Raw genomic sequence first — 26418 nt, forward strand, 5'->3', positions numbered from 1 at the left:
CCAAAAAACTAGTGAGCCTCCCTCTGAATAACCCACGGCTCCAGGCTGGCAGTATGAATTGAAACCGCAAGCACACTCATGAGACCTGAGCCATGCAGCTGAGTCTGAACAGCCTAAAGCAAACATTGTGCGTGAGTGCTTATATACATGGCTGCAGAGAGCCAGGATATCCTGTGTTCTAATAGGAAAAGCTAGCTATTCATCAGGCTTGTGTCAATGATTAACACAAGCATATACTCAAGCAAACTTCTACTGGAAACAGAATACAAGATAGGACACCTATATATATCTTTTGTAGGCTGTAACCATGACATTCTTACACAAATACTTACCAGACTGTCTTATTGTCATTGTGAAATATGCTATTAATAAACTATAAACCACTGAACTATTTTTTTTTTTTTTACAATCCCTATAAGTTCCAGCGATATGAAACATTCATTTCCTTGTAAGTCTCTGGGCAACAGACACACTGACACTGTGCTTTTAATTACCTGTGTTGAGGTTTTCAATACTTTCATGCAAGTGAGCTGACAGTCATGTCTCCCCTGCACTCCTACATCTGCTCAAAGGTAACACAAGGCTTTGTTTGTGTAATTTGTTCAGATACAACAGACTTAGTAGAGCAGAATGCCTGGAGCATCATGGGTAGAAGTGAATATCTGTGGATGCATTTTTTAATCAAAACACAACAAGGGATGTTAATGAATCATTTTCCACTGAAAAACATATCTCCTAATTATAACCTAATTCATTACATAGTATCTTTCATATCCTTCTACCTATATACCTAAAACAATCTCTATACTTTGCATATGACATTTTTTAATATTGCGTGCACAATCATATTTATGAAAAGAAAAAAATTAAAGATTTATTTGAACTCTCTTGTTGAGACAGAGACAGCAGCATCATCAGTGCTGATTGGAGTATTAAGGGAACATCTGCAAATTCTAACTAGAAAATGGAACAGGGATTTCCTTTAAAAAGATCAGTATGGGTAACTGGGGAAGCACAAGGCAAGTGAAGGGGGATGGGGACAAGCCTGTTGATGCAAATCATCTTGATATTGTTCACCAAGATAATCTCATCTCGATCCGAAGGGGCAATTTCCAATGAATATTGAGTAAGAAGATATAACTGCAGTGTACAAAAATTTAAATTAAAAGGCTTTTTTCTGGAAGTGCACAAAAGGTTTATATGATTAAAATTATTTATTCCAGTATGTGTCGGACAAAAGACCTTCTTCAGCTGTTTAGAAAGAAAGGTAAACACAGCTGAAAAAATACTTTTGTTTAAAACATCCCACGGGACCTTTAACACTGGTAGACTGAAACATGGCAGGCCTGTATGTTTATTTTGTAAACAGAAATAAAACCAACAAAACAAACCCTAGTTCCACTTTGGAACCCTTACCAAACTTTACAAGATCCCGGTCTCATCACCGCACAGCTGAGCCGTTTATCGGGCCCCAAAACCAACACATTCACGTAGAAACCTAATATACCTTTTATTCCAAGTCTGCACACACCCAGGATTCACACAGACACAAACCACACCTTACAGACCTGTTTAAATACCTGTCTGCTAAATCCCAGCAGGGGTCCCTCATTAAATTTAGACTCACGTGATTCCAATGCTAGCTAATACTAACCCTGTGGCATTCTGGGGTATGTAGTCCTGCAGCAAACCCCTGGACTACATCTTTCCTCCACCTACTCTACCACAATACAGGGATGGAAATAAGACTCCCATTGTATAGCAGTTTGAGCCATTTCTGGTTTTACTATGACTTTAATAAGACACACCTGAGCTAGTTACCTATAAACTGAGGCTAATCAGGCTTGTAATAAAACCTGGAATGTGTGAAACTGCAAAACTGCAAGGAGTGTATATCGGGCTCATGTCTTTGTGTGTGATTACGTTACCTACCAGCCCTGCTGCTGCCTTTCCCAGTGCACGCTACTATATATATACAGTATATACAATATATATATATATATATATATAAAAGGAATCCTTTGTGTATATAAACAATCATTACATGGCTTAGTTCAGGGTTCAGCTAAACCAAAAGTCCAAGTCCCTTACCAGTAATAAGCAATATTCCATTATGGTGCAATCCTCACATAAAACTGAAAACACTGAAACAAAGTGCACAGCAGCACACCAGCATATCAATGTGCACAGAGGCAAGGAGAGGTGTCCACGAAGACAAACATGACAGAACATGTCATGCTGAAGCAGGTACATGCACAGTATAAGCAAGGGAAACAAACTGGAAGCATAACATTAAAAAACGGGATCTTGTGGCAGGTGGCAACCCTAGGTGTAACTGCACAAAATAAAAGCAATTTCAGCAGGCACCATCCTGCCCTCACTGTGGAGCTGGGGAGTGTGTCATACAGAGGCTGAAGCCACCAAGATCTCTGTTCAGGAGACTCTGGTATACTCACTGGCTTAGGCAGGACCTAAGCCAGGCCCATACAAAGACATTAAGAACCAGCACTCCACTCTTCTAAAAGCAGGCCATTTACAATGCATTTATTCTGACCTGTACAGCATGGGAAGAGGCATTGACCTTGCATTAATTGTTGCCCAAAGAGAACGGTGAAACATACAATCTAAGGCAGAAATAATATTAAACTAACAATAATAAGGAAGAGAGGGGTTATTTATTTGATTATTATTATTATTATTATTATTATTATTATTATTATTATTATTATTATTATTATTACTACTGCTACTTTATTATTATCGGCTTGCTGCAAACCCAAACAAGTATCTAAAAACTAAGGGAGCAATGGTCAGTCATTTTTCCAGCTCACGTGTCCAGAATAGGCTCCCTCGAGTTCACAACAGACAACATGGTGCTCATGTCGTAAGCGTGGGACCGTGCCATCTTTAACTTTTACACACTGCGGTCACCCAGGCTGTGGCGCTCAGACTGGGCTTCTCCTAGCCCTACCTGGAGTGCCACATCCACTGCTGTCGTCATCGCTCACCGCCATATTGGGTGAGCCACTGAAGAGACGAGAAAGAAAGAGTGGAGGCAGAGAGAAGGAGGGGGAGAGACCGAGATCTCGGGTTTGTAAACCGCTCATTTTTAATGCCAAAACGGGAATAAAACGGCAGAACGCAGCCCATTTATGAAACGGTAACTTCTTAGGATCTGAATCGCAGGCAAGAGATCAGGATCTTCCCTTTTTTGCCGTTGTTTGGACTTGTCTGGAGAGACTATGACTTCCCTGACCCAGCGAAGCTCGGGCCTGGTGCAGAGGCGGACCGAGGCCTCACGCAGCGCCGCCGCCGACAAGGAGAGGGGATCTGGGGATGAGGATCCTGAGCCCCGCAGAGGGGAAGAGCAGGAGGAAGATGACAAGGGAGATTCCAAAGAAACCCGGCTCACCCTGATGGAGGAGGTGCTTCTTCTGGGACTAAAGGACAGAGAGGTTGACATTTTCTCTTTATAACAAATACATTCTTATGTAGGGTTTTTAGAGGAGGAGGAGGCATGTTCTACTTACTCGTACGATAAAAAAAACAATCGTTTTTAAAAAAAATCTAAACCGAGGTTTGCATCAGATAGGCCGTATGTTTTTCCAAAAGTGTGTCTTTAATTTACAAGATTTAACACGCTAAACAATAACGTACCATTAATGTATTTATTTAATGTAAAGATTTCTGAAGTAAGATTTAGCCTATGTACGGTTTCCATAGAATTATGTTATGGGTTACTGGAGAAGATCGCTATGTTATGTTAATGCATAGATCTTTCGTATATCTTTTTGGCCACTTTTGACAATGGTCTCATTGGGAAATACAGTCTTGACTTGAGTGCCCAGATGTTTACAGTGTGTCTTGCCAGTGCTCTGCGTTCGTTTGATAAATGAAATCACCAGCTGGCTGTCTGTGTAACATCAGCCATGCTGCGATGTTTTTCTTAAAGAAAAAACAAGGTATAACTGCTGTCAATATATATGAAATGTGGGCGTGCTTTCTTTAAGTCGCACTCTGTAGAGGATTGTGGTGCTGTCAGGACAGTGTGGTTCCGAGGTATTCGGACCTGTAGTCTACACTTTGAACATTTTCACTACCAGGTTCTTGTCATAACTGATATACAATAAATGTCTAGTCAAGTTTCATGGCATTCTTTATAAAATTGAACATCCTCCTACACTGTCCAGTAGACCCCCTTTTTATAAACCCCATAATATAGTCCTAATACGTTCTGTTCATTTCAAAACCAACAAACAAAAACATTACATTATAATTCCAGGGCTGACGTAACAACAAACAATCTTGTAAATGCTTCTGTACAGTACATTCTGCTTGACCATTCATGGTACGTCTTGTTGATTCAAATTTTTCAAGCTGTCTCAAACCTTTGCATACTGGGATATTTGCATATGGAATGAAACTTAATTGCCACAGTTCCTGTTAAGTCGGTTATTAACTGTCCTCCATTTCAAGTCAACTTAGTTTTGCATTTCCACCTCATGCAGTACGTTGTGTAAAATGTTTTTATTGCAGATTTGAACATAATATACAGGCCAACACAAATGCACTGCTGCTGGGTGGTGGTGACCATCATGAAGTAGACAAGGCACTAGCAGGGGTGTGCAGTTTGAAAATAACTTGTTGTCCAAGGGACAAAATTCTAGAAAAATCTACTTGACCCGGCCACGTCACACAAAACACACCCACAAAAGTAGACTATAACATGTAGGATTTTGGTTTTATTTAACAGTGAACACAATCAATCAATTAGTGATTAACAGGGCGGATCTAGCCTTGTAGCTTGACTGGTTCACTAAATTATTCAAGATACACAAAAAGATTCCCTGTGATCCCACCTCACCCAAACAAATGTATAACATACTTTAAGGAAATGTTCCTTTCAGTGCAGTTTGGAACACATTTGCTAGTACATTTAAGTAACATACTAAGAGTACAACTATAATAAGTAGAACAGTAATCGGACGCATATCCGACTGCGGTGGAACCAGAGTAAGTGTGGATATAGAAAATGGAAGATAATCCTGTTTTAAATACCATTATACACAGCTGTAACAATTACTGTGTTCACACGGTTATTGTTTTGAGATTCAACTTTTATTAGGGAGCTCCCCTAAATCCCTTGTTTAGAAAGATACTGGGTATTAATGCTTGTGACAGTAGTCGTCTGCCGTGTGTGTGCGTGCATTCGCTGCTGAGTGACAGGCAGGAGATCGAGACGGAGGTTGAAGTTGATACATCCCGCAGGCGAACAGGATTTATTTACATATCAACACACTGAACAGCTCACGTGACATTACCAGCAGTGGCAGCGCATGGAGCACATACAACACAGTGTATGAAAACTTTGGTAGGATCAACAATATCTGAACTAATCTTCGCGGTTCAATAATAAACTAACGTTGCTGAAGAGGTTGATCATGGCGGATAAACGGCTAGTGCGGATATGTGACGGGCGGATACGAGACGGATTACTGTACTTGGGAGTTATTCAAATATAAAAATATCTTCTGTGTTTTTCCCACTTTTTCTCTATAAGCTGAATCCAACTCCTGATGTACACGTGTTTTAGTTAGTTGCATCACTGATACGAAATCACTGCCAACTATTACTGCTGCTTTGTGGAATTCAGATTTTTCTTAACGTTCATTTAGTTTTGTAACTGCAGAACCCCAGATTTTTAAAGGAATTGTGTATAACCTGTCAAGTTTCTCTGCATTTTATACTGTTTTTCTACCAAAATGCATGCAATATTTACAGTAGGCTCTATCAAATTCTGGAAAGACATTTTTTTGGTTTTTTGATTATATACTTTTTTTTTTTTTTTTAAACAGTGTATAACATTTTACAGCTATTTTTCCTCATCTAACATCTTGTCACATGATGGCTAACTGGAACACTACTGTAGCAGGGGGATCCCGATTTCATACCCTGATGGCTTTTTTTTGGGGGGGGGGGGGCAGGGGTACGGGGGACGGACGGACGGACGGACAACATTCTTTCCCTGCACTACTCTCACTGAAAAATAAATACGTAACTGAATTAATACATAAACACATTGCCATCAGATTTACAGTCTGTATTTTATTTTAAAATATTGTACAGAATATCATATATAAGCATTTTATTTCTATCATTATAAACATTTGTCAGTCTTTGTTTTAATAGTTTCACAAATTGATGGATTGTGCATGTCCAGTAAATAACTAATATCGCTTCTGTTCAAATCTAGTAAAAAAAAAAAATGATAGCGTTTTAAATCTAAAAAAAGAAAAACTGTAAATGTAGTAAATCGCAAATTAATTTAGCAACACTAAAATCGAAAGAAAAAAAATCATTTCATTTTGCCAGGGAAAGTTTGTCTTGAAATGCTTCTAAACAGTAAACTTTTTTTTTAACATCCCAACAAGTACTGTACATGCTTGACCACATGACACAGAAATAATTTTATAAATTACACAACACCATTTTTTCTAATCCGCTAATACCTTGGCGACTATTGTGTATTTATGGTGTTGTAACTTTACTAAATTTCTGCATTTAAATGTCAGGTTCATGCATTAAGAATGCAGCATCACTTATTTGCTAATTTACAAAAAACGTAAATAATACCTTAAGTTTAAAATATCTGTCTGTGCATTGCCAGAGGCTCTCTTGGTAGCCATTTCTGGATTTCTATGTAACCAATAGAAGATCATCTTTTCCCACAGCTAGCCAATCAGAAGTGATAGGGGTGGGACGTAAACACTTTAAAATGTTTGTGTGTAGGTGCTAGACTTCCACAATTCAGTTTTCAGAAACTTGTGTGGCTGTCTAGAAATATACCCACAGTGTCTTTCTGGCAACAGAAAGAACATAGGAAAAATAAATAAATAAAAACTACTTGTCCAACAGGCAAAGTCTAACGGCAAAACTTGTCCCTTCCACAAATCTTGTTGTCCGGGGCATCGGGCGATACGAATTGCACATCCTGCACTAGTGTTCTGTGATACCTCACGTAGGAGCATCGATACGGTACCATGCACAGTATCATGATATTCCATCTTATTTTATATATTACGTGTTAAATGGCTGCCAAATTCCTTTTTTTGCAAGTACAAAGTGCATAAGAGGCTAATACACAGTTAACATTGCTACAGCATGGTGGAATGCTTGCTGTTTTAAATATTTCCAGTTGCAGTGTATTCAAAGGTTGTTGCCTTTGTGTAAAATATACAATTCTTTATTTCTTGCATATAAAAAGAGAACGCCGGTGTTTCAGACAGCTTCAACTACTCCAGTTACAAGGAATCTCTTAATTACTACATATAACAAAATAACACAGAAATACTTTTCCTTGACTTTTTATAACTAGGCCAGATGTTTTATGTACAGGGGTATCTTAGAAGTGCCCTAAAAATCGGAGCAAGTAATGAAAAAAATGAAACACTGTTGTGGAAGCGATTCACATGGTACTTCAAGAAATTTTTGGAAGAAAAATGCAGCAATCACCACACTGTCCTGCTAGATTTGGATATAATCTGAAAGCATTGTAAATCTTTTAGTTTAAACGTTAGTAAAGTGTCAAACGTTTTTAATTGCTTAATCGTTTAAACTTTATCAGATGTGCATGTCAAATATTAAGAAGCGGCTGACTGCAAATATCGGCTACTCCATTGTTTTATTTTTTATTTTTTTTTATATTACTTCCTACGTGTCACTTGGCATCATTGTCATTGGATATTCACCTCCCAATGTCCAGCATGCATTTGCAGGTATCAATTGCATTTAAGGAGAGTAGAAAGCCGATGTAAAAGCCCTATTTATAGACATGTATGCGGTACTTTATAGAAAGCTATTTATTTAAAAATTCTCAGAGCCCTTGCAGGTAACGCGCTTTCCCCAAGATGTCCGACTTGCGTTTTTCTCCTGCTGTCGAGGCCGCACATCGAGGGGGGCGCATACTACCCCCCTTACACAGGGTCTTCTCAAAATGTTTTTATTTTAACGTTTAAACTATATATTTGTAAAAGTTTAAACGTTTATTAAATTAAACTGTATCTAGCATCCCTAATCTTAATGTGTGTGTGTGTTTTTTTAATAAACAATGCAGTAAACGTAGATGGTGCTGTCAATGCAGATGTAACATCAGACAGCACAGACAGTGTTTTACATTGGGGGAAAAACACACGTATACTAACATATGATTGACATAAAACCGTTTTATTGTTTAATTTTAATTTGCTATAAATACAGCACCACTTACCTGCATATGCAACTGGATATAATTAGATACGTGATTTTGTTTTGTAGTTCAGTCTATATTTAATAATGGGCAGTGGTATCGCATGGCATGCACTGTCTAGAAGCTACATCTGGGCATTTAACAAAAACCTGTAGTCAAAACAGTGTGCTTATTTTAACATACGAATAGTGCTTACTTTCCGATTTCCTCATATATTCCCATCATTTGTTTGTGAGGCGTAAAAAACGCAGTGAATAAACGCTAGTGAGAATAGCCCTTTAAGTATTATGTTTAATGCTACGTTTGTAAAACAAACAAGCTACTAATGTAGATGCCTTCCTCTTACGTGCTATTACAACAGAATTCTGTTTAAGTGTATTCAAACCAAACGTCTCTGTCAAAACAACGGCCCAGTGCACCTTAAATAAGAACGGAAGATGTTTTACTAGTGGGAGGAGGCCATTTGGCCAAAGAGATTGGGTTGACGATCTGAAAAGCACGCAATTAGTTTTTTTGTTTTAAAAGCTAAAAAAAACAAAAAATAAAACACGGTATCTCAAAATCGTGATCTACCCTAGGTATCGCTGTAACGCAGAACACAACAAGGCACAGTGTACCGATCATTTTCTTTGATTAGGCATTGTGATCGAGGACTCCCCAACACATTTGTAGTCCTGTAAAATTGCTATAGCTATCTGAATGTACTGTCACTACAGCAGTTAATATACAGTGTTGCTATAGCTATCTGAATGTACTGTCACTACAGCAGTTAATATACAGTCTTGCTATAGCTATCTGAAGGTACTGTCACTACAGCAGTTAATATACAGTGTTGCTATAGCTATCTGAATGTACGGTCACTACAGCAGTTAATATACAGTGTTGTTATAGCTATCTGAAGGTACTGTCACTAAAGCAGTTAATATACAGTGTTGCTATAGCTATCTGAATGTACGGTCACTACAGCAGTTAATATACAGTACTGCTATAGCTAGGGATCTACCTAAATTGAGGGGTCACCTCGGAATTCATACAAACAAGTACGGAGAGGAAAAAAAAAAAAAAAAGAAACCTTGTTTAAATGAACTACTGCACACCGCAAGCGACGCAAACTACGCATCTTCCTTCTGTAGACAGCCCTTTTTTATTCCTTTGCCGTCCTGTGTGCATTGCACTTAAAGCAAAAAACAAACAAACAAAAAAGAAGAAACTGTACATGCAGACTGTGGTAATTGTTTTGCATATCTTAATGTGTCTTTGGAGAAAATACAATCAATTTAGCTTCAGAATCACACATTAAACAAAAGGCTTCTACAGACATAAAATAAACAGCTTTCAGAAACCAAACTGGAAAGTCAACCCAGACTAAAAGTATTCCTGTCTGCAAGTTAAATCAGTACTAAAACGATCCAGCACAGCCACCTCGCTTCAACCTGCTGCTTACTTTTTCGCAGTTGGAATTTTAGACCCGAATAGCCATGTTTTCTTTGTTTTGACTCGGTACTAATAAAATAAATTATTGGATGGGACAAATAATGACAACGAACGTGCTGCATACATTGCCTTTATTAAAGTATGCCAGATGCCCTTGGGGCTGTTTCTAATCGATTTCCACATCTGTATAACTTGGCAAAGCTTTGCCTTAACTTCCAACCAATTCAGTGGATGCAGAACGTGCAATCTCAATGTATGGGCAAGTCAACTGCAGGGGGATGCTGCATGCCTGCCTTTAACAAATGACAGCACTCTGTTTTAGTAAGAAAGCAAGTACCACTATTTTTAGGCTTTATAGTGTTCTGAAATACTGTCTACTTAGGTTTATTTAACGTTTAACAGGTCAGCGAAATGTCTGCGAAATCCTAATTTTATTCCGCAACATACCCGTGAAAAATACATAAATTTACCGCGTTTTAAGTAGACCCCTAGCTATAGCTATCTGACTGTACAGTCACTATAGTACTGGCACCCATTTGGTGTACAGTATCTTTATTAAAATGATTATAATTAAAACTTGTATTGCTTTTTGTCAATGATGCAACATGGTAAACAAATGCCACTCTTGGTCAGTGTCAGCTGTTCAATGCATGAAAACTGTCATCTGTACAGATCAGTGACAGTGCCACTTCATCTGAAAGCTTCCACAATTTGACCCTACTGATATCTCTGACCCATCCTGCTCTTTTATTTACAGTATCATGCTCAAGGATCTTCTGCTACTTCGAGGTTTAAAACCATTGGAACCCCATGGCCAACCTTGAGTGACCCCTGCCTGTGTGTGAGATGCCTTGCTGTTAAAAGCATTGACAAATCGCTTTCTGTATCTTAGTTTTGGGAGGGGATTTAGTAACACACAAGCTTGTAAGACCTTAAATAATGATGGCATGTCAATGAGTTGTAGTAATTTAATCTTCTAGAATATGTCTAATGTTTAAAAGGCTGGAATCAGATTGTCTAGTCTAGTATTCAATATTGTGCACATTTTGTTTTCTGACATAAAGGTTGAAACAGGCCTTCCTTGTGTCTGATTTATCTGGTTCTCAAAATCCCCATGTGTATATTAGTATATTAGCCAAAAGCAGTGTGCTTAATAATGTTAAATAATTCAGTGTCCTCGTTGGGAGTGCTTATATGTTTTATTAAATCGGCTTCTTTTTTCACCAGCTTATTGTATTCAACGCTCTGAAATGCCAGCTTCATATCTGCAGTGTTGTGGAAATTCCTTGGGTGAAACGGAACGCTACCCTTCACTTTGGTCTGATGAGAGTTGTAATAACACATGGGAACATGTAACACAATAAAATAAAAAGGTCCTTATGTACCCTTTAATAAATCCTTTGCTAAACTAGTCCCTTAAATGTGATTCAGGCCAACAAACACAGCAACACAGGTTGGTGGTGGGAAACAATACCTTTTAAAATTCACAGCTAAGCCTTGATTAATACACTGTAACAACTCCTTGAGGAATGTATCCACAGGTTGTATTACCTGGAATGCATTTGTAACGGAATATCCTATCGTAAAAGAAGGAAACTGACAATACGACACTTTCAAAAAGGTGTCGATGGGACTTGAGTTTAGCTGGAGCCATGGATTATTCCTCAGTATTTAGCATTTAGTATCACTCAGTTAATTTTCACACAAACTAAACCACTCTGCCTTATCTACGGTTGCTTTTATGTAGAGCTGTGAAATACAGTAAATAGTAGAGCTGGGACCAATATGTGAACAAACACTGCCTACAATATATTCTGATGGGGAGATGGAAGTGTAGCAAAATAAAGTTAATCGTAATCGCTCCCTTTTCTTTTGGTATTTACAAACACTAGCTACCCTCCCATTTACAGAACCCCTCCAGTGAGTGAATCGCTTTCATGAATCTCACACACAGGCATATGTTATTGTCTTTTAAAGTACTTGAAACTCCTGCGATGGACATGATGGGAATCTAAATTATATGAAGCCTGACTGCCCTGGGGCTGCATCGCTCCACATTCAGACACTGCGTCTTGTTGAAGGGACGTGCAAGATGAGAAACAAGCGGAGTCTCTTGTCAAAGACAAACTGTTCCTGCAGGCCGTTCTCATGGCCCATCGGCTTCCTATTATTATCCGTGTCACGGCAGGTGGCTTGTTTATTGTCAGAGAACCAGGTTTGTTACGAATATTAGTACTGACTGTGATTCTTTCCTGCTAGTTCTTATTGTACCCAACACTCAATTCAGTTGGGGCAGTTCATACTCAAAGTTACACCAAATGCCTGAAAGATTGACACTCTCAATTAAGAAGGTCTTTAACAGGTTTCATCCCAATTGGAGAAGTGGTTCTGTAGATAGGCCTGTATGTAAAACTCTGAAGCATGGCATGCAGTATGTACAGTACGATGCAGTACAGTGAGCAACCATGGACAGAATGAGTCTGTAATGCAATAAAACCATTACTGTAGATACAGACGTGTCCTAGCACTGGTATCAAACATACTTCCATTCCCCTGCCTCCTGGGTTACTGTGGGAGGCATTCAGGTGATTGTGATTGTCATTATTGATTCAGTATGTGTTCCCTGTGCACACGTCTCTAATGGCGTCATGCTTTTGGAAGATAGAGCACAGCTTGCATCCAGTGTGGGGGAAACTCGATTTAAAGGTATGGCAAAACTGGACAGGTTTGTGTTACACAGCTGCTAATACCCATTAAGTGTGTGGAGCACTGTAGTTATTGTTTATTTCAAAGAAATGAGACAAGTTTATGAGCGTGTTCCAAAAAATGAACTCCCCGCAGCTACTGGTATTGCTCAGCTCTGCCACTTCCAACTATTGTGAACAAGTAAAAGGATGACTGCATATGTCTACTGGAGCTCATCAACAATGACTAGTACTGGATAAAGGATCTGTTAGCCTACATTCGAGACCTCCATCGGGTCAGGTACCTGCTGGTGCGTGTCTGGAAATGTTATTTCTGGGTCTGAATTTTAATCACGTTTTCTGTCGATACTTGTCTGTAACGCTTTCCCAAAGAACGTATTATAAGGTCAATGTATTTCCTGCACTAAAGCAGGGTGCGATTACAGAGGAGTCAGCTGACTAAGCAGTGTTCTCAGGTTTGTGTTGCCGCTTGTTTGATACGTCGCAAGATCCTTTTATCACGTCTGCTTGGTGATATTAAAAATGCCTGTGGTCGAGGTGAAACCAAAGATAGCGCAGGGTTTATATCATGGAGTGGATAATAGTTCAACAGGTAAATCAGAAGTGTTGTATTCTTTTGGAATCGTAGCGAATGAACACGTGACTGGATTTGTTGCTTGTAAAACCTGTCGTGTTTTTGTGAACGACAGCCACAAAACTGGTACATCTCAGTGAAAGCACAAGTGTAGCTCCCTTTCAACTGGTGGAATGAAAGGAATAGACAGTTATTTTATAGTAAAATAAATAGAGAGAGTTAATATGTATTGTTAAAATATATCCAGCCCACTAGTGAAAGCTATAGTAAGTATAGTAAATGCGTTTGCTGTATTCTAAAGAACCCGTGAGATTGTATCGGATCTCCCCAGATCTCTTGGATTAAGCTAATTCAGAATTACGGGTTTTTGCACCTCAGATGTGTACTGTGCTTCATATTGTGTGTCTGAAAATAAGCATTGAAGTAACGTTTAATGCTGGAAACAAATGGAATTCTGTGCTGTGTAACATAGTGAGTGATTCATTGGCGCTAAAAAGGATTAGATTTAATGTGAGGTTTGCCTGGCAATTTCATGGGATTATTTAATCGCAGTGCAAAATAAGCACTGTCAAATATATGACCATTTAGGTAAAGCCAGCAGAAAAGATTGTAGTTACTGTACTGTTATTGTAGCAGCCACTTGCAAGATTGTATGCTGCTGTATTTCATGTATGCTACAGTAACTTTAACGTATCTGATTAAGTTACTATTCAAGAGATGTCACATTGTAACACTTGTGTTCATATATTGTCATTTGTTATGTGAGTGTGTTGATGGGTAGATGGTACTCTGAGAAGCAGTACAGTATCCTTGCCTGTCTGGACACTGTTGTTGGGTGTCAAAAAACTTACTTTAGACAGAATGCCAGTAATCTGAAAAAATGTTACCAGCCAGGTTTGCTGTTGATGGTAAAAAACAAGCAAACAAAAAAACATTATTGAAGTTGGTCTGTAGTGCGTTGTGTGGAGTGCTGGTGGGGGGGATTTAAGAAAACAAAGTGAAGAATGGAATGCAGCAAGAGCAATACAATGAGAACATGTAGGGTTACATTGGAAGGCTGTCTGGATCAGCTGGGATGTCAAACAGTCTTGCAGGGTTAGCCAGACACACAAGCTGTTTCACATCCTGCTTCCTCTCCCTGGAGTCAAGTCAATTACAGATCAAAGTACTGTACATTTACCATCCTACAGTATGATCGATACAAGAATGTCCTCTTTAAAACAAGTCTTGGGGCTCAATGAATTTTAGATGAACAATGCATGTTTGAACCACGACTGATTCATTCAGAGAATACTGGTGTAGTTAGAGGTTTTAGAGAAATGATGGCAGCACGTACTGTATCTTTCAGAACTTTAGTCGTGGAATTTTCAGAGTGCTGCCCAAACGAATTCAGTTGCAAGAGACAACTTTAGTTTTTTCTGTGTGCAATGTAGGTCGGGTACTACTGTACAATATTAAAAAATGTTCATGAAAACTTAAATCCTACTTCATACTAGTTTGGATCGCAGTGAGTTACGACACTGTACAATATTTTTAAAAGTTTAAAATTGTCAGAATTAAAGTCTCATAACATTTACTCTATGGATGATATTTGCAAGATGCTGTTCTTTAGCATAGTTTACTTTAGTCCAAAAAGGTTACAGTAGGTGTTTGTTAAACAGTAAACAGTCATGTTAAAGGAATGTTCTATAAAAAAAGAAAAAAAAAAAAAAAGGATCCAAAATTCCATGTCATTAATTTGGTTCATATGTCGTTTCATTCTGTTCTGTTTGAATCTGACAGACACCCATGAAATCACAATAAATTTAAACTAAATGGATTTGAAGAGGCATGAAATCCTGGCATATAGGCTCTGAAACTACAGTAGCAGATGTTCCTCGCGTGTCTGAGGGCGCTTTCATTAAAGTGGTCCTTTGTTTAAACTGTAGTCTAATACTTCAGAATGGTCACTTTATCTCCTGCAGAACCTTTTTTTTTACTGTTTTGAGATTTAACGGCTCCTAGATACTTTAACAGTCGCTTCAGCCAGTAAATGTCACCCTGCTTTGGGAATGACTTTCATCAAACATCTTTTCACCTGTGTGGCTCTGAGAATAGAGGCAGACTCCTCCCATTCCCTGGTCCTCTACAATAATGAAGGACTGAGGCACACCCATCTCTTGTTTCAGTGCTGCACTGTAACACTCAGAGGTTGTTTTAGAAATTAGCAAGCTTTCCGTAAGGCTTGTTGCAGCAGTGACTTGGCTGTTATCATGTCACCTTGCTAAGGTTATTCCAGCAGCTTTGTCTTGTAGCACATCACAAGAGCTCCTTTAGTGCAGCTTTCTTCAGACGATCATCTTGTAGGGTTCCAGTGATTCTGATGTTCTGAGACTGGTGGCACAAAGATAACATCTATTTGTTGGATGACTGAATTTCCAGGAGTGTGGTCTTTTGCTCGCTGCCCTGTGCCTTCATACATCTTGAACTTCACGCAGTAACCTCCAGGGGCTGCTTTCACCAGGCAGTTCTAGCATGCATGCATCTTGAACTTCACGCAGTAACCTCCAGGGGCTGCTTTCACCAGGCAGTTCTAGCATGCATGCATCTTGAACTTCACTCAGTAACCTCCAGGGGCTGCTTTCACCAGGCAGTTCTAGCATGCATACATCTTGAACTTCACTCAGTAACCTCCAGGGGCTGCTTTCACCAGGCAGTTCTAGCATGCATACATCTTGGACTTCACGCAGTAACCTCCAGGGGCTGCTTTCACCAGGCAGTTCTAGCATGCATACATCTTGAACTTCACGCAGTAACCTCCAGGGGCTGCTTTCACCAGGCAGTTCTAGCATGCATACATCTTGAACTTCACGCAGTAACCTCCAGGGGCTGCTTTCACCAGGCAGTTCTAGCATGCATACATCTTGAACTTCACGCAGTAACCTCCAGGGGCTGCTTTCACCAGGCAGTTCTAGGTAGCAGTGCCAAATGCAATTCACTTTCATTAAAAAAAATAATAAATTGGCACATTTATCCTTTAAACATATAGACTTGCTAGGTAGATTTCTACTAAACCTCATTTCCTTTAATAGTTTTTTTGAAACATTTAAAAATCCGATATCTTGCTGGCTAGCAGCCTGTTACTGTAAGTGCTAGCAGTGCTTTGTGAAACTGGCCCTGGATTACAGGCACCATCAGGCCAAACCTTATTGGCATTCTCTGAATGAATTGCTTCAAAGAATGATAAACACGATATCTCAATGGATTACTCCCCCCTTTCAAAGGAGTCACAAAACTATTGTAAAGATGATAATATATATTGGTAACAAGAAGTGAAGAAACCAGCTCTGTAAGTCAAGGTGCTTATAAATTGAGGCCACTGGAGTGCCTGTGAGAGACTATTGTATAATATACAACAAGTTTCAAACTCTTGTACCTCAACAATGAGTGCACCAGGAAACATCATCTTTTTACTGCACTACCCGTTACAGCCGCCTGGCCATTAAACCAGCAGAGTATCACATTCACCACTCTGTTAACCATAAAATCTTTCCATGTGTCTGAAGTTGTGCTGCTTCCTGATGCCTTCTTTGTCAAAGTTGCTTGTTGCTGTAAACTAAACAGTGTAGTGGCTCTACAGTATGAGGCGTGCTTCTCTTTCAGGAGGTCGGTGTGTAGCTCGAATGGCAGTGGATGCATGTTACTGACAATTTCCTTTACAAGAAGTGTTTTTGGCTGAGATGAGTACAAAAACATGTATTATGAGATGCTGTCGGTGACGTGAAGAGTAAACTTAATTCTTAACTACCAGACAGAAGTCTCCCCAGAAGCATCCCTAGTAAAACCCAGCATGCTGGCAGAGAAAGCAGAAACAGCAGGGCTGCACCTACAGGGTGTCTTGTTGGACAAGCACTCTTAATATCCTACAGCAAAGAGATTCTTCTTGGTTGTTTCACGTCAGAATGCAAATAGATTTTACATGCTTTACTCAAGAACTCTGGGAAAGGAAAACTCTGGTTTAGTCATGATTGTACTCTAGATAAAGATGTTGAGATACAGCTGCAGTGTGGAAGTGAAGTTGTGAATAGTCCCCCCTGTAGTACTGTATCTGAGAATGACCCTGCTGGAGCAGTGCAAACCAGACTCTGTGCATTGCAGGGATTTGAATGCAGTGATTCTGTTATTCACAGTGGAGTGCTGGTGGGATCTATTGTGGAAATGTTTATGCTTCTTGATCATGTTAAATACAGGAGGCTGGCTCCTCTCCTGGGTCTCTGTAGTCCCTGCTGTATACGCTGCTGGGGAGGTCTGGCTACAGCACTCCACTGTGCAGCTCCAGTGCTGAGCTCAGTGGTAAGACTTCATTATGTAGGTCACTTGTTTTTTTATTTTTTTATTTGCATTTTTTCATTTATTATTAATACAGGTATTCATAGGCTAGCTGTTCATATAAGCAACTTTGTCAGCTGTAGTTTGGTACTTTTGAGATCAGTTTAATTCAGTGTACAGTAGGACCTATATATTCAATGTGCAGTCAAACCTGCTCATGCGACCACCTGGTCTAAGTGACCACTTTAAATTCCTACCAATGATATCTGTGCTTTTATTTAACTGTATTAAGCGAACACCTGTCTAACGAGACCAGTCACCACAATTCTCTTACCCAGCAACAGACTCAAACCTGTATTAAGTAACCATTTTAGCAGACTTATCTGTAATCAATAAACATACTGTAGTGTTTTAGGCAGGAGGCAGAAGACAGAGACACTCTTGGTTCCAGTAATCGTTTATATCGTGGTTCTCTCGCACCCGCCAGAGACCAGCACTCTGCCAGCTTCACAGCTTACACACAGGATGCAGCAATACAGGAACACAAGAACCATGGCAACCAGAATAGCAACAACAACACTGAACGGCATGCAGCGCCTTCTTATAACAGTCTCTGAACAGTGATGCTTACAGTGATGAAACCCAGAAAGTGATTCTAGTAGAGATGTACATTTTGTCATATGCCTTCAACAAGTTTGCTAGTTTAATGATGCAGAAAATAATTTTTTGTGGTTATTTAATATGTTGTTGTTTATTAATTTGGTAGTGTTTGTCTTTTTGTTCATGTTACAGTAGCGTGTATGTGATACAGACAATATGCTCAGCTACTTTCTTTACTGCGCTTGTATGTTGTAACTGGAAACAGGTCCAGGGACGCTGGGTTAATTGTACAGTTATAGAACTTAACTTTTATTTATTTTAAGTGGGATTACAAATTGAACTTTTATTTCAAACATTTTGTGTGACTTGCTGACAGGCAAGCATATCCATTGCTTTCACAAAATACTCTGCTTTGTAAATGCATTATCTAAATGAATGTAATTAAACTACAAAAGTACTTCCTTTTGTTCATATTCCAGCTTCTAGTCTTTTACAGTGTATTTAAAACATACATAATTACAGGAAGGCATGTCAAAGACAAATATAAATTCTTATATGGCCCCTCTTTAAGAGACCCCCTGTGTTAAGCGGCCGCTATTTGACTGTCCCTTGAGTGGTCTCTTAATACAGGTTTGACTGTAACTTTGACTTGTATAAATTTGTCTTTGCATTCCCGTAGAACGTTGACCTCCCTACTACAGCATAACCCACGGATAATCACGTCTTAAATTCAGTGGGTTTGGTGGATATGTTGGAACAAGCAACAGACGTGCTGAGTGGCCCAAATGGCAAGCCATCAGCACTGGAAAGACCCAGTGGTAGAAGTGGTAGAAACGCACTTCATTTGTGTGCGCAGTCGGTGTAGAGCACGCTGAATGATTGTAAAAGCTCAATGATTCTTTGTGTGTGTTCTAGGGCTACACATCCTTTTGGAATGACTGCATCTCTTCTGGTTTACGGGGCTGCATGCTCATTGAACTGGCATTAAGAGGTCGTCTGCAGTTGGAAGCATGTGGAATGAGGCGGAAAAGTCTATTGGCAAGAAAGGTAAGAACATAGGAATTTCATAACTATTTTCAAGCCTTGTTTTCTGCTCCACCTTTTTCAGAGATCATTAAAACTAAAAAATGTCAATTTTTAGACTGTAAATATCTATTTTTTAGACTGAAATAAACAGTTTTACTGTCTGAGAAATAAAGCCCAGTTTGTAATTCCCCAATGTTAATAAAGCAACTACAATGTAGTATAATGACTCCCTCTGAGATGCAGTATTTTTACATATACGATGGACTTCAGGAACCAATTCAATCACAGTTGAGAGGTTCTGCTGTATTTTCAATGTCGTATTTTACAAGTTTTGTTTGAAAGTTTAAAGTTTATGAAAAAAATGTACGTTCTTCTAAAGAAACTCGTTTGACAACTGTTGCATGTTTTTCTCCATGTAACATCATGCAAGGGTATATTATTTTTAACAAGCTCACTCATTTAAAATCTGGTGTGCTACCGCCAAAGGATAAATGGTATTTTATTCTGCCACACATCAGTAAGTAAAACTTTGTATTTGAAGCGTTATATTCCGAACCTTGTGTTTCTTTAAAGCAATAAGGTTGGTGTTTGATGTTGCTAGGTGATCTGTAAATCAGATGCTCCGGCTGGGGACGTCCTGCTTGATGAAGCTTTGAAACACATTAAAGAGACCCAGCCACCTGAAACTGTGCAAAGCTGGATCGAGCTGCTGAGCGGTAAGTAGATGGTGAGCACCTACCAGGGTTACAGACTCGCACCAGTCCTACACCACAACTACTGACAGCATGTTAGATACCAGGGTTACAGACTCGCTCCAGTCCTACACCACAACTACTGACAGCATGTTAGATACCAGGGTTACAGACTCGCTCCAGTCCTACACCACAACTACTGACAGCATGTTAGATACCAGGGTTACAGACTCGCACCAGTCCACACCACAACTACTGATAGCATGTTAGAGGATCAGGGGCCGGGGATTTGAGTAGTCACACCCCTGTTACATTGCATGAACATCTCCTAATACTGAACATGCACAACTGGGTGAGACTCCTTCGTGCTGTGATTGATAAGTGTGTTCAGTTCATAGCAAACTTAGCAGGGGCTCTGATTGCTCGAATGCTTTGTACCTGGTCATTCAGTAATAGACCTTCCTTCTTTATGCAAGTCAAGGTTGTTATAATAGTAGAAAACACTTGTGGAGGCTTTGAGTAAATTGTTTATGCTCATAATGCATCAGAGTAGAAAAAGGCAACATGTCTAAGACTTTTGCACAGCAGTGTGTATGTGTATATATATAGTAAAGTTATTTAAAATAAGAAAAATAAAGTATGTTTACAATCAACATAAGAGTGTATACCATAGCTACTGTGCAGCCAGGACAGCCCTAATTCATTAGCAGGGTGTTCTGCAGAGATAGTTGGCTGCTCTGCAGTGATTACCACCTGTAATTGGTGACAGTCTGCTCTCCAGAATAACCGTTAGGTCTGCTGATTTGCAGATTGACTGGAACTGCCATGCAACAGTGGGATGCAATGTCAGCGATTCTGCAGAACATCCATTTACAAAAAAGAATAAAAATGACAGGTTCCTATTTTATATTGTCCTGCATTGTGTAGCTTTCCACATTGTATTTGTTGTAATGGAAACAAATACAACACACAGAGACAGGTCTGTAAGCCCTTAGAATTGCTGTGGGTTTGTGTGCAGCCTCTTGAAGTACATGTTATGTCATATTACCACTAGAGGGTACTGTGTCACCTTTTGTATGACAAAATGTACTTTTTTAGGAGCATGGACTTACTGGACAAGAAGAATTAAAATGTTAAACAGGAAAACATATTTTATCTTTTCAAACTCCTGAATTTCTTCTGACCAAAAAATGTTTTTCCTGAAGTATAAACTTGGATTTCCTCTGAATCTTTCATTTGAATTATATTTTCTTTTTTTTCCCCAAACCCTATAGTTCAGGTATACAGTAAAAGCTGCCACAATAGCATTCATATTTTTATTTTGTGTGAAACTATTTATTTAGCTTTTGGCCTGGTGTCTTTTCCCAGGTGTCCTGATTTCTTAGACGCACCATTGGTGCAGCATGACTTTTTATTGTGGAAAACTACAACTCGATAGATTGCCCAGATAGCCCCGTCCCACTTAAAGGGCACCAATTTTGTTTGTGTTCCAGACACCTGCAACTCCAAGAACCTTCTTGCTTTGTGGGTCATTCAAATGATTGACACGTTGCTTAGCTTCCTATCAATGTCATGTTTGTAACACCAGCCTGTTGATAGCAAGTTCAGCTACATTGTGGTGACAGAAGACATTTAACCAGGAAGGCTTTTCACAGAATTGTCAGGTGTACCCAGTGGTCCAGATAAGCTGCGTACCTGACGTTTTTATGCATTAAAAAATCTGAAATGCGCACTAAATTTAAATTAAATGCGTAAAAATAAGCATAACAATTTTGCGACACAGCTTGCTTGTCTGCCTCCCTTCCTGCCTCCCCTAAAACTTCCACTAACTTCAGTTACTAGGAAACTGTCCACAAGAAAAAACAAGCCAACCAACATTTTCCAATCTCTGGCTAGCCCTGTTGTCTTTGCAGCCAATCACAGTAAGAATAAGAAAAGTTTGAAGTTACACAGGTTGAAGTGTAAACACCCCAGTCCAGCTACAAATCCAACTGGAACCATCATCAGAGGCAACTGCTAAAAAAAAAAGATGCCTATAATATTAAATAAACTGTTTTATAACTTAATAATGCATGTCCTTATTATTTTTCTGTATGGCTTTATATTGACATTTTTAACATGTTCACTGAGTTTAAGAATTTAATGTTAAAATATAAGTTCTGTTTCTGTGCTTATCGTCAAAGTCTTATTGGCTGTGGTGAATAAAGTGAATAAGAATAGCTGTTGTCTCTGATTTTATTTTAATCCTAAGTTTTTGTACAGTAATTCAAAGTAACATTGCAGTTAAAAATAAAGGCTCATGCTTTTTTTTTTTTTTTTTTTAATGCCTACCCCATTACCATTGAAGCTTGTACAGTATTTACCGAGATTACTCATGACTTCAAAGTAATGTTGCATTTTACCCCCTGAAAATACATTTTACTCTCTGTGTTAAAATTAGAGGTTAAGTTACTCCCAGACCCAAAACCTGGCGTGCTGGGCGTAACCAATGTTCTTTCCAGGAAACCGCTATTCACTATATACAATATGTCTCTCTGTTGAGTCAAAACATTCCTCTTAACAGCCAACAGCTTCAATTATTTCTTGAATTTGTGTATGTGGAATATGTTAAAGCATATGCATTAGGTGCATAACACCATCAAAGACACACGAGCCATGCAGGCCTCCAAAATTGAGAAGAGCTCTGATTGTTTTCCAATGAAACCATTATCCACTAATGTTTACAGAAGTGAAGTTTCTCTGCTTGTATAGTACAAACATATTCTTGCCAGGGGAGATGTGCAGAGATGTTAGCTCAATTTTTAAGCTAATTGGTCATTTGGCAGATGCTTTTATCCAAAGACTAGGTGAACTATGCTGATGCAGAGTCACTTCCAATAGGACCTCGTTTGTTTTACGTCTCATCCGAAGGACGGAGCACAAGGAGGTTAAATGACTTGCTTAGGGTCGCACACACACACTGAGTCAGTGGCTGAGCCGGGGTATTTATTTAGTACAAACACATGCAACACATTTTTTTTTTACCAGATTATTGGAATTTGACACAATTGTAGTGGTTGGAGTGCTCTTGCTCTTATTTCAGCAGTAAGGAGATGACCCACTAACCCAGGAGTCTGGGTAAGTGGAGGACCATCTGCTGCTGTATTTTAATTCTAATCTGCTGTTAATCAGGCTGCTCCCGAGACAGTAATAATCGCTACAGTGAGTGCATTGTTTTAGTTTTTGTTCCACGCTGCCCTTATTTTGTAATAAGAGAAACGTGACAGTGTGCTTCCTACTCTGTTCTGTGAAAAGGATCTGGATGTCACCATGTCTAGTGAGAGACCAGGAGTGCAGCTGCAGTAGCTTAATAGGATATGTACAAATGAAAAGGAGACTGCCAGTGCCAGAAGGGATTCTACTGTCTGTCGCAAGATTACTGCCAGTGTAACTGTTACACATTGTCACCTGTGTCCAAAGTGGGGGAATCAGTCTGATCACAAGGGGGAAAAAAATTAAATACTGCCTCCCTGCTGTTAAGAACAAAACGTTCTCACCCTCTGTTGCTGTGTGTCGGATATTTAAACATGCATATGAAATTCTAGGCGTGCGCCCGTTGTGATTTTTTTTTGGGGGGGGGGGCTGATTTAGATTACCGATATTCCATATCAACGATCGACAGATACAAATTCCGATCTTGTACTTTTTCCCCATTATTAATAGACTAGGATTTCTGTGCATTTAAACATTTAATATTTGAATTGATAAGTAATACATTATGCAAGAAGTAAATTAAGCATAACACAGATAAATGAAATGGTATGTGACATGTTTACTGAATCTAAAAATGAAAATAGCTGCACTGATGGGTAGATTTACATTTGTTTTGTTCAGGACACTACAGAAAACAAACAAGGAAACAGTAAAAGACTACATGAAAACAAAGACAAAAACTTCTAACTATTCTAAATACCCCCCCCCCCCCCCCTCCCCCCCCACGATCATGGTGAGGCTGGGGGTTAACCAGTTGTTTCTGCTTGATTGGGGAGATTCTGGTATTTTTTATTATAATCTGTGCCAATTCCAATCCAATTATCAGTGCTTCCCTATCCAATACTATTCAAGTAAGGTGCAAATGGACAGTGTTTGTTTGAACACTGGGGGTCATATATAGTGGGTCAATTGCAGCGTACCAAAGATAGTCCACTTGATGCGTCTAACTAGCGGATTAAGCAGGTTTAGTCAACTTGCTTAGACTAAAGTTAGTATACTTGTTAAGTGATGATATAATGTACCTTAATATATTGTTGATACACTATATTAAGCAATTCTTCATTTTCTTAGGTAGACAGTGAATGTATACTGTAGTTTTATATAAACTACTATAGCAATGTGGCACCCTTTTCCTTTTTGTCTCATTTATTATGGTTAAGGAACAAAGTGTTCTGAAGAGATTGGTTTTGTTTTTTTCATTAAAATATTGTAAAAACTTTAAAGTGCTGCACACTAAGATACTGTGTGTTTAAATAATAAAGCTTGCACGTCTGATGTATTCAGTTTAACCTGAAATGTCAGTGTAATGTGTATTAAATATAAACAACACATTTAGAATTTAACATTCAGTGTCAAGCCACAATAGGCTACTGGCAAGTTAAAATGCAAGTATGACCCGTGTGCGGAATGTGCATAAAAAAGACATTTAGTAGGCTACGATTATATTATGAATATACACTTAAGTGTGTTTGATTTTGTATTTATGTTTAGTTCTACAAGGTAGCTGCGTGTCTCTTACATATTTCTTTATTGTTTTAGGTGAAACGTGGAACCCTTTGAAGCTACACTATCAGTTAAGGAATGTGCGTGAACGACTGGCCAAGAACCTGGTGGAGAAAGGAGTGCTCACCACAGAGAAACAGAACTTCCTGCTTTTCGACATGACCACGCACCCCCTCACCAACAACAACATCAAGCAGCGCCTCATTAAGAGAGTGCAGGAAGCCGTGCTGGAGAAGTGGGTGAACGACCCCCACCGCATGGACAAGCGCCTGCTGGCCCTCATTTTTTTAGCCCATTCCTCAGACGTGTTGGAGAATGCTTTCGCCCCCCTTTTGGACGACCAGTACGACTTGGCCATGAAAAGAGTACGACTGCTGCTGGACTTGGACCCCGAAGTTGAAAGTATGAAGACCAACACAAATGAGCTTGTTTGGGCTGTCATGGCAGCCTTTACTAAATAGATGTTTCAAGTGGACTGATAGCAAACTTGTTCTTATGTCGCTATGTCATGTAGTTTCCTCTATATTAAATTGGGTCATTGACTCCTCCACATGTATCCTCCTTTTTAATTTTTTTTAAGTCCTTCATCTATTTCTTTTTTTTTTTTTTTAAGGAAGAACTGTGCTTTTATGAATGCTCATGTTTTTCTTCTGTTGCAACCAGGACACAAATTGGTTTGGTTTCAAAGCCACTGGGGTGATATTTTGAGCATGATGCTGAGACTGTGGAGGGACCTATTCAAAGTATTTACATGTTTAATGATCAACCTAATACATACTGATTTATTTTAGTTAGTTTGTTTTTCAGCAAATATATTTCCAGTTGTGTATTGTGCAGCTCAAGATAATCCACTGTGACATTTAATGCCTGATTCTTTTTCTCGGTTCACATGTGTAATGCAGTGTCATCTGTGTAAAGCCCTCCAGCTGATAATGCACACTTCTACAACAAGAGGTACTGAGATTTACCATCCAAGTCAGTCTACCTGGCAAAAGGTACATTTTGCAGAAGTTTGCAACAATTCAACACTGCTGTAGAAATATCTTTATTTTTAGTTCTTCCAATTCATACAACCTAGATCTTTTAAATCTTAAATATAAACCTTCCCAAAAAAAAAGGATATTTTTTTCATTTACTAAATACACCCTTAAAAGATCGGTTTATGTGAATTACTGTTCTGTGTTGATGGATGCAGCGTGTTAGCCTCTTTAAACCTGTAATTTCATTTTTGTCATTTTAAAATAATACAGTAAAGCGCTACCAACACAGCCTCCCATTGCCTATACGTCACACTATTGAAATATATCAATCCTGGGATGGGGTACATTCCAGTACACTCTGTATATATTTTACCATATAGATTAAACCCCTGTACCCTAGTATTCTGCAGGACACAAGTATGCACCTGGCCCTCATTCTTACTTTCCCCACCAGCTGTGCTTCATAAAGCATGTGTGTCTCTGGTGTAATGTTGGGATGTACTGTATAGGTATCCCCACCAATGCAGATCATCTTCTAGTTTTGTTTTTCCCAGTGTGTTGTACGAAACAGTTGTGTCATGTTCTCTTTGTATAACTCGGAAGGAAGCTTTTGACCAATTCTCTCAACCTGGAGTGTAACTCTTGCATTTGTGCTCAAGAAAACAAAATGATAATGTGTTTCTCTGCAAGTCTTCTTCATATGCCTTTCATTTTGCATGACATTTTTTTTTAATTTCTTTTAATACACAGTACTCTAATTCAGTGATTTAATTACTCATTTTGTATTGCATATACCTTTTAGTTACCACATTAAGCAAAATCATTTTTCTTTTGTTATTTTTTTTTTAAATTTATTATTGTTACCTCCTTATGGCTTGCTTTATGGTAGCTAACTTCATTTAATGTATATAATACTTTGGGCTGATAAACCTACAATGATTTGGGTGTATAGCTGACTTGTGATGGGGTTTGCAGGTGTCTGACCTTTTTGTTAATATACCAGATAATGTATAACTGTATACAAGAAATTATAGGGATTCCTAATCTGTATACTTGCTTTTTACCATACAATAAACTAAGATCTTGAAAGTGCCTGAAA

General features: G+C 38.9%; 1 protein-coding gene across 1 annotated transcript; it reads left to right on the forward strand.

Annotated features, from left to right (window-relative positions):
* The first annotated feature begins 2852 nt into the window (after positions 1-2852).
* On the forward strand, positions 2853-26418 carry LOC117403770 (Golgi phosphoprotein 3). Its single transcript, XM_034006175.3, has 4 exons — positions 2853-3455; positions 18782-18913; positions 19494-19608; positions 24376-26418. The coding sequence occupies exons 1-4, from the start codon at positions 3243-3245 to the stop codon at positions 24798-24800; spliced, it is 885 nt and encodes a 294-aa protein (XP_033862066.1). The 5' UTR covers positions 2853-3242; the 3' UTR covers positions 24801-26418.

This window comes from Acipenser ruthenus, chromosome 2, assembly GCF_902713425.1.
Source record: "Acipenser ruthenus chromosome 2, fAciRut3.2 maternal haplotype, whole genome shotgun sequence".
NCBI lineage: Eukaryota > Metazoa > Chordata > Actinopteri > Acipenseriformes > Acipenseridae > Acipenser > Acipenser ruthenus.

Bases quoted from the DNA above. Each gene is read 5' to 3' on its own strand.
- LOC117403770 (XM_034006175.3), top strand. From the start codon at position 3,243: ATGACTTCCCTGACCCAGCGAAGCTCGGGCCTGGTGCAGAGGCGGACC. The intron at 3,456-18,781 runs GTTGACATTTTC...TGTGTGTTCTAG, and splicing joins TGGGACTAAAGGACAGAGAG to GGCTACACATCCTTTTGGAA. The intron at 19,609-24,375 runs GTAAGTAGATGG...TTATTGTTTTAG, and splicing joins CTGGATCGAGCTGCTGAGCG to GTGAAACGTGGAACCCTTTG.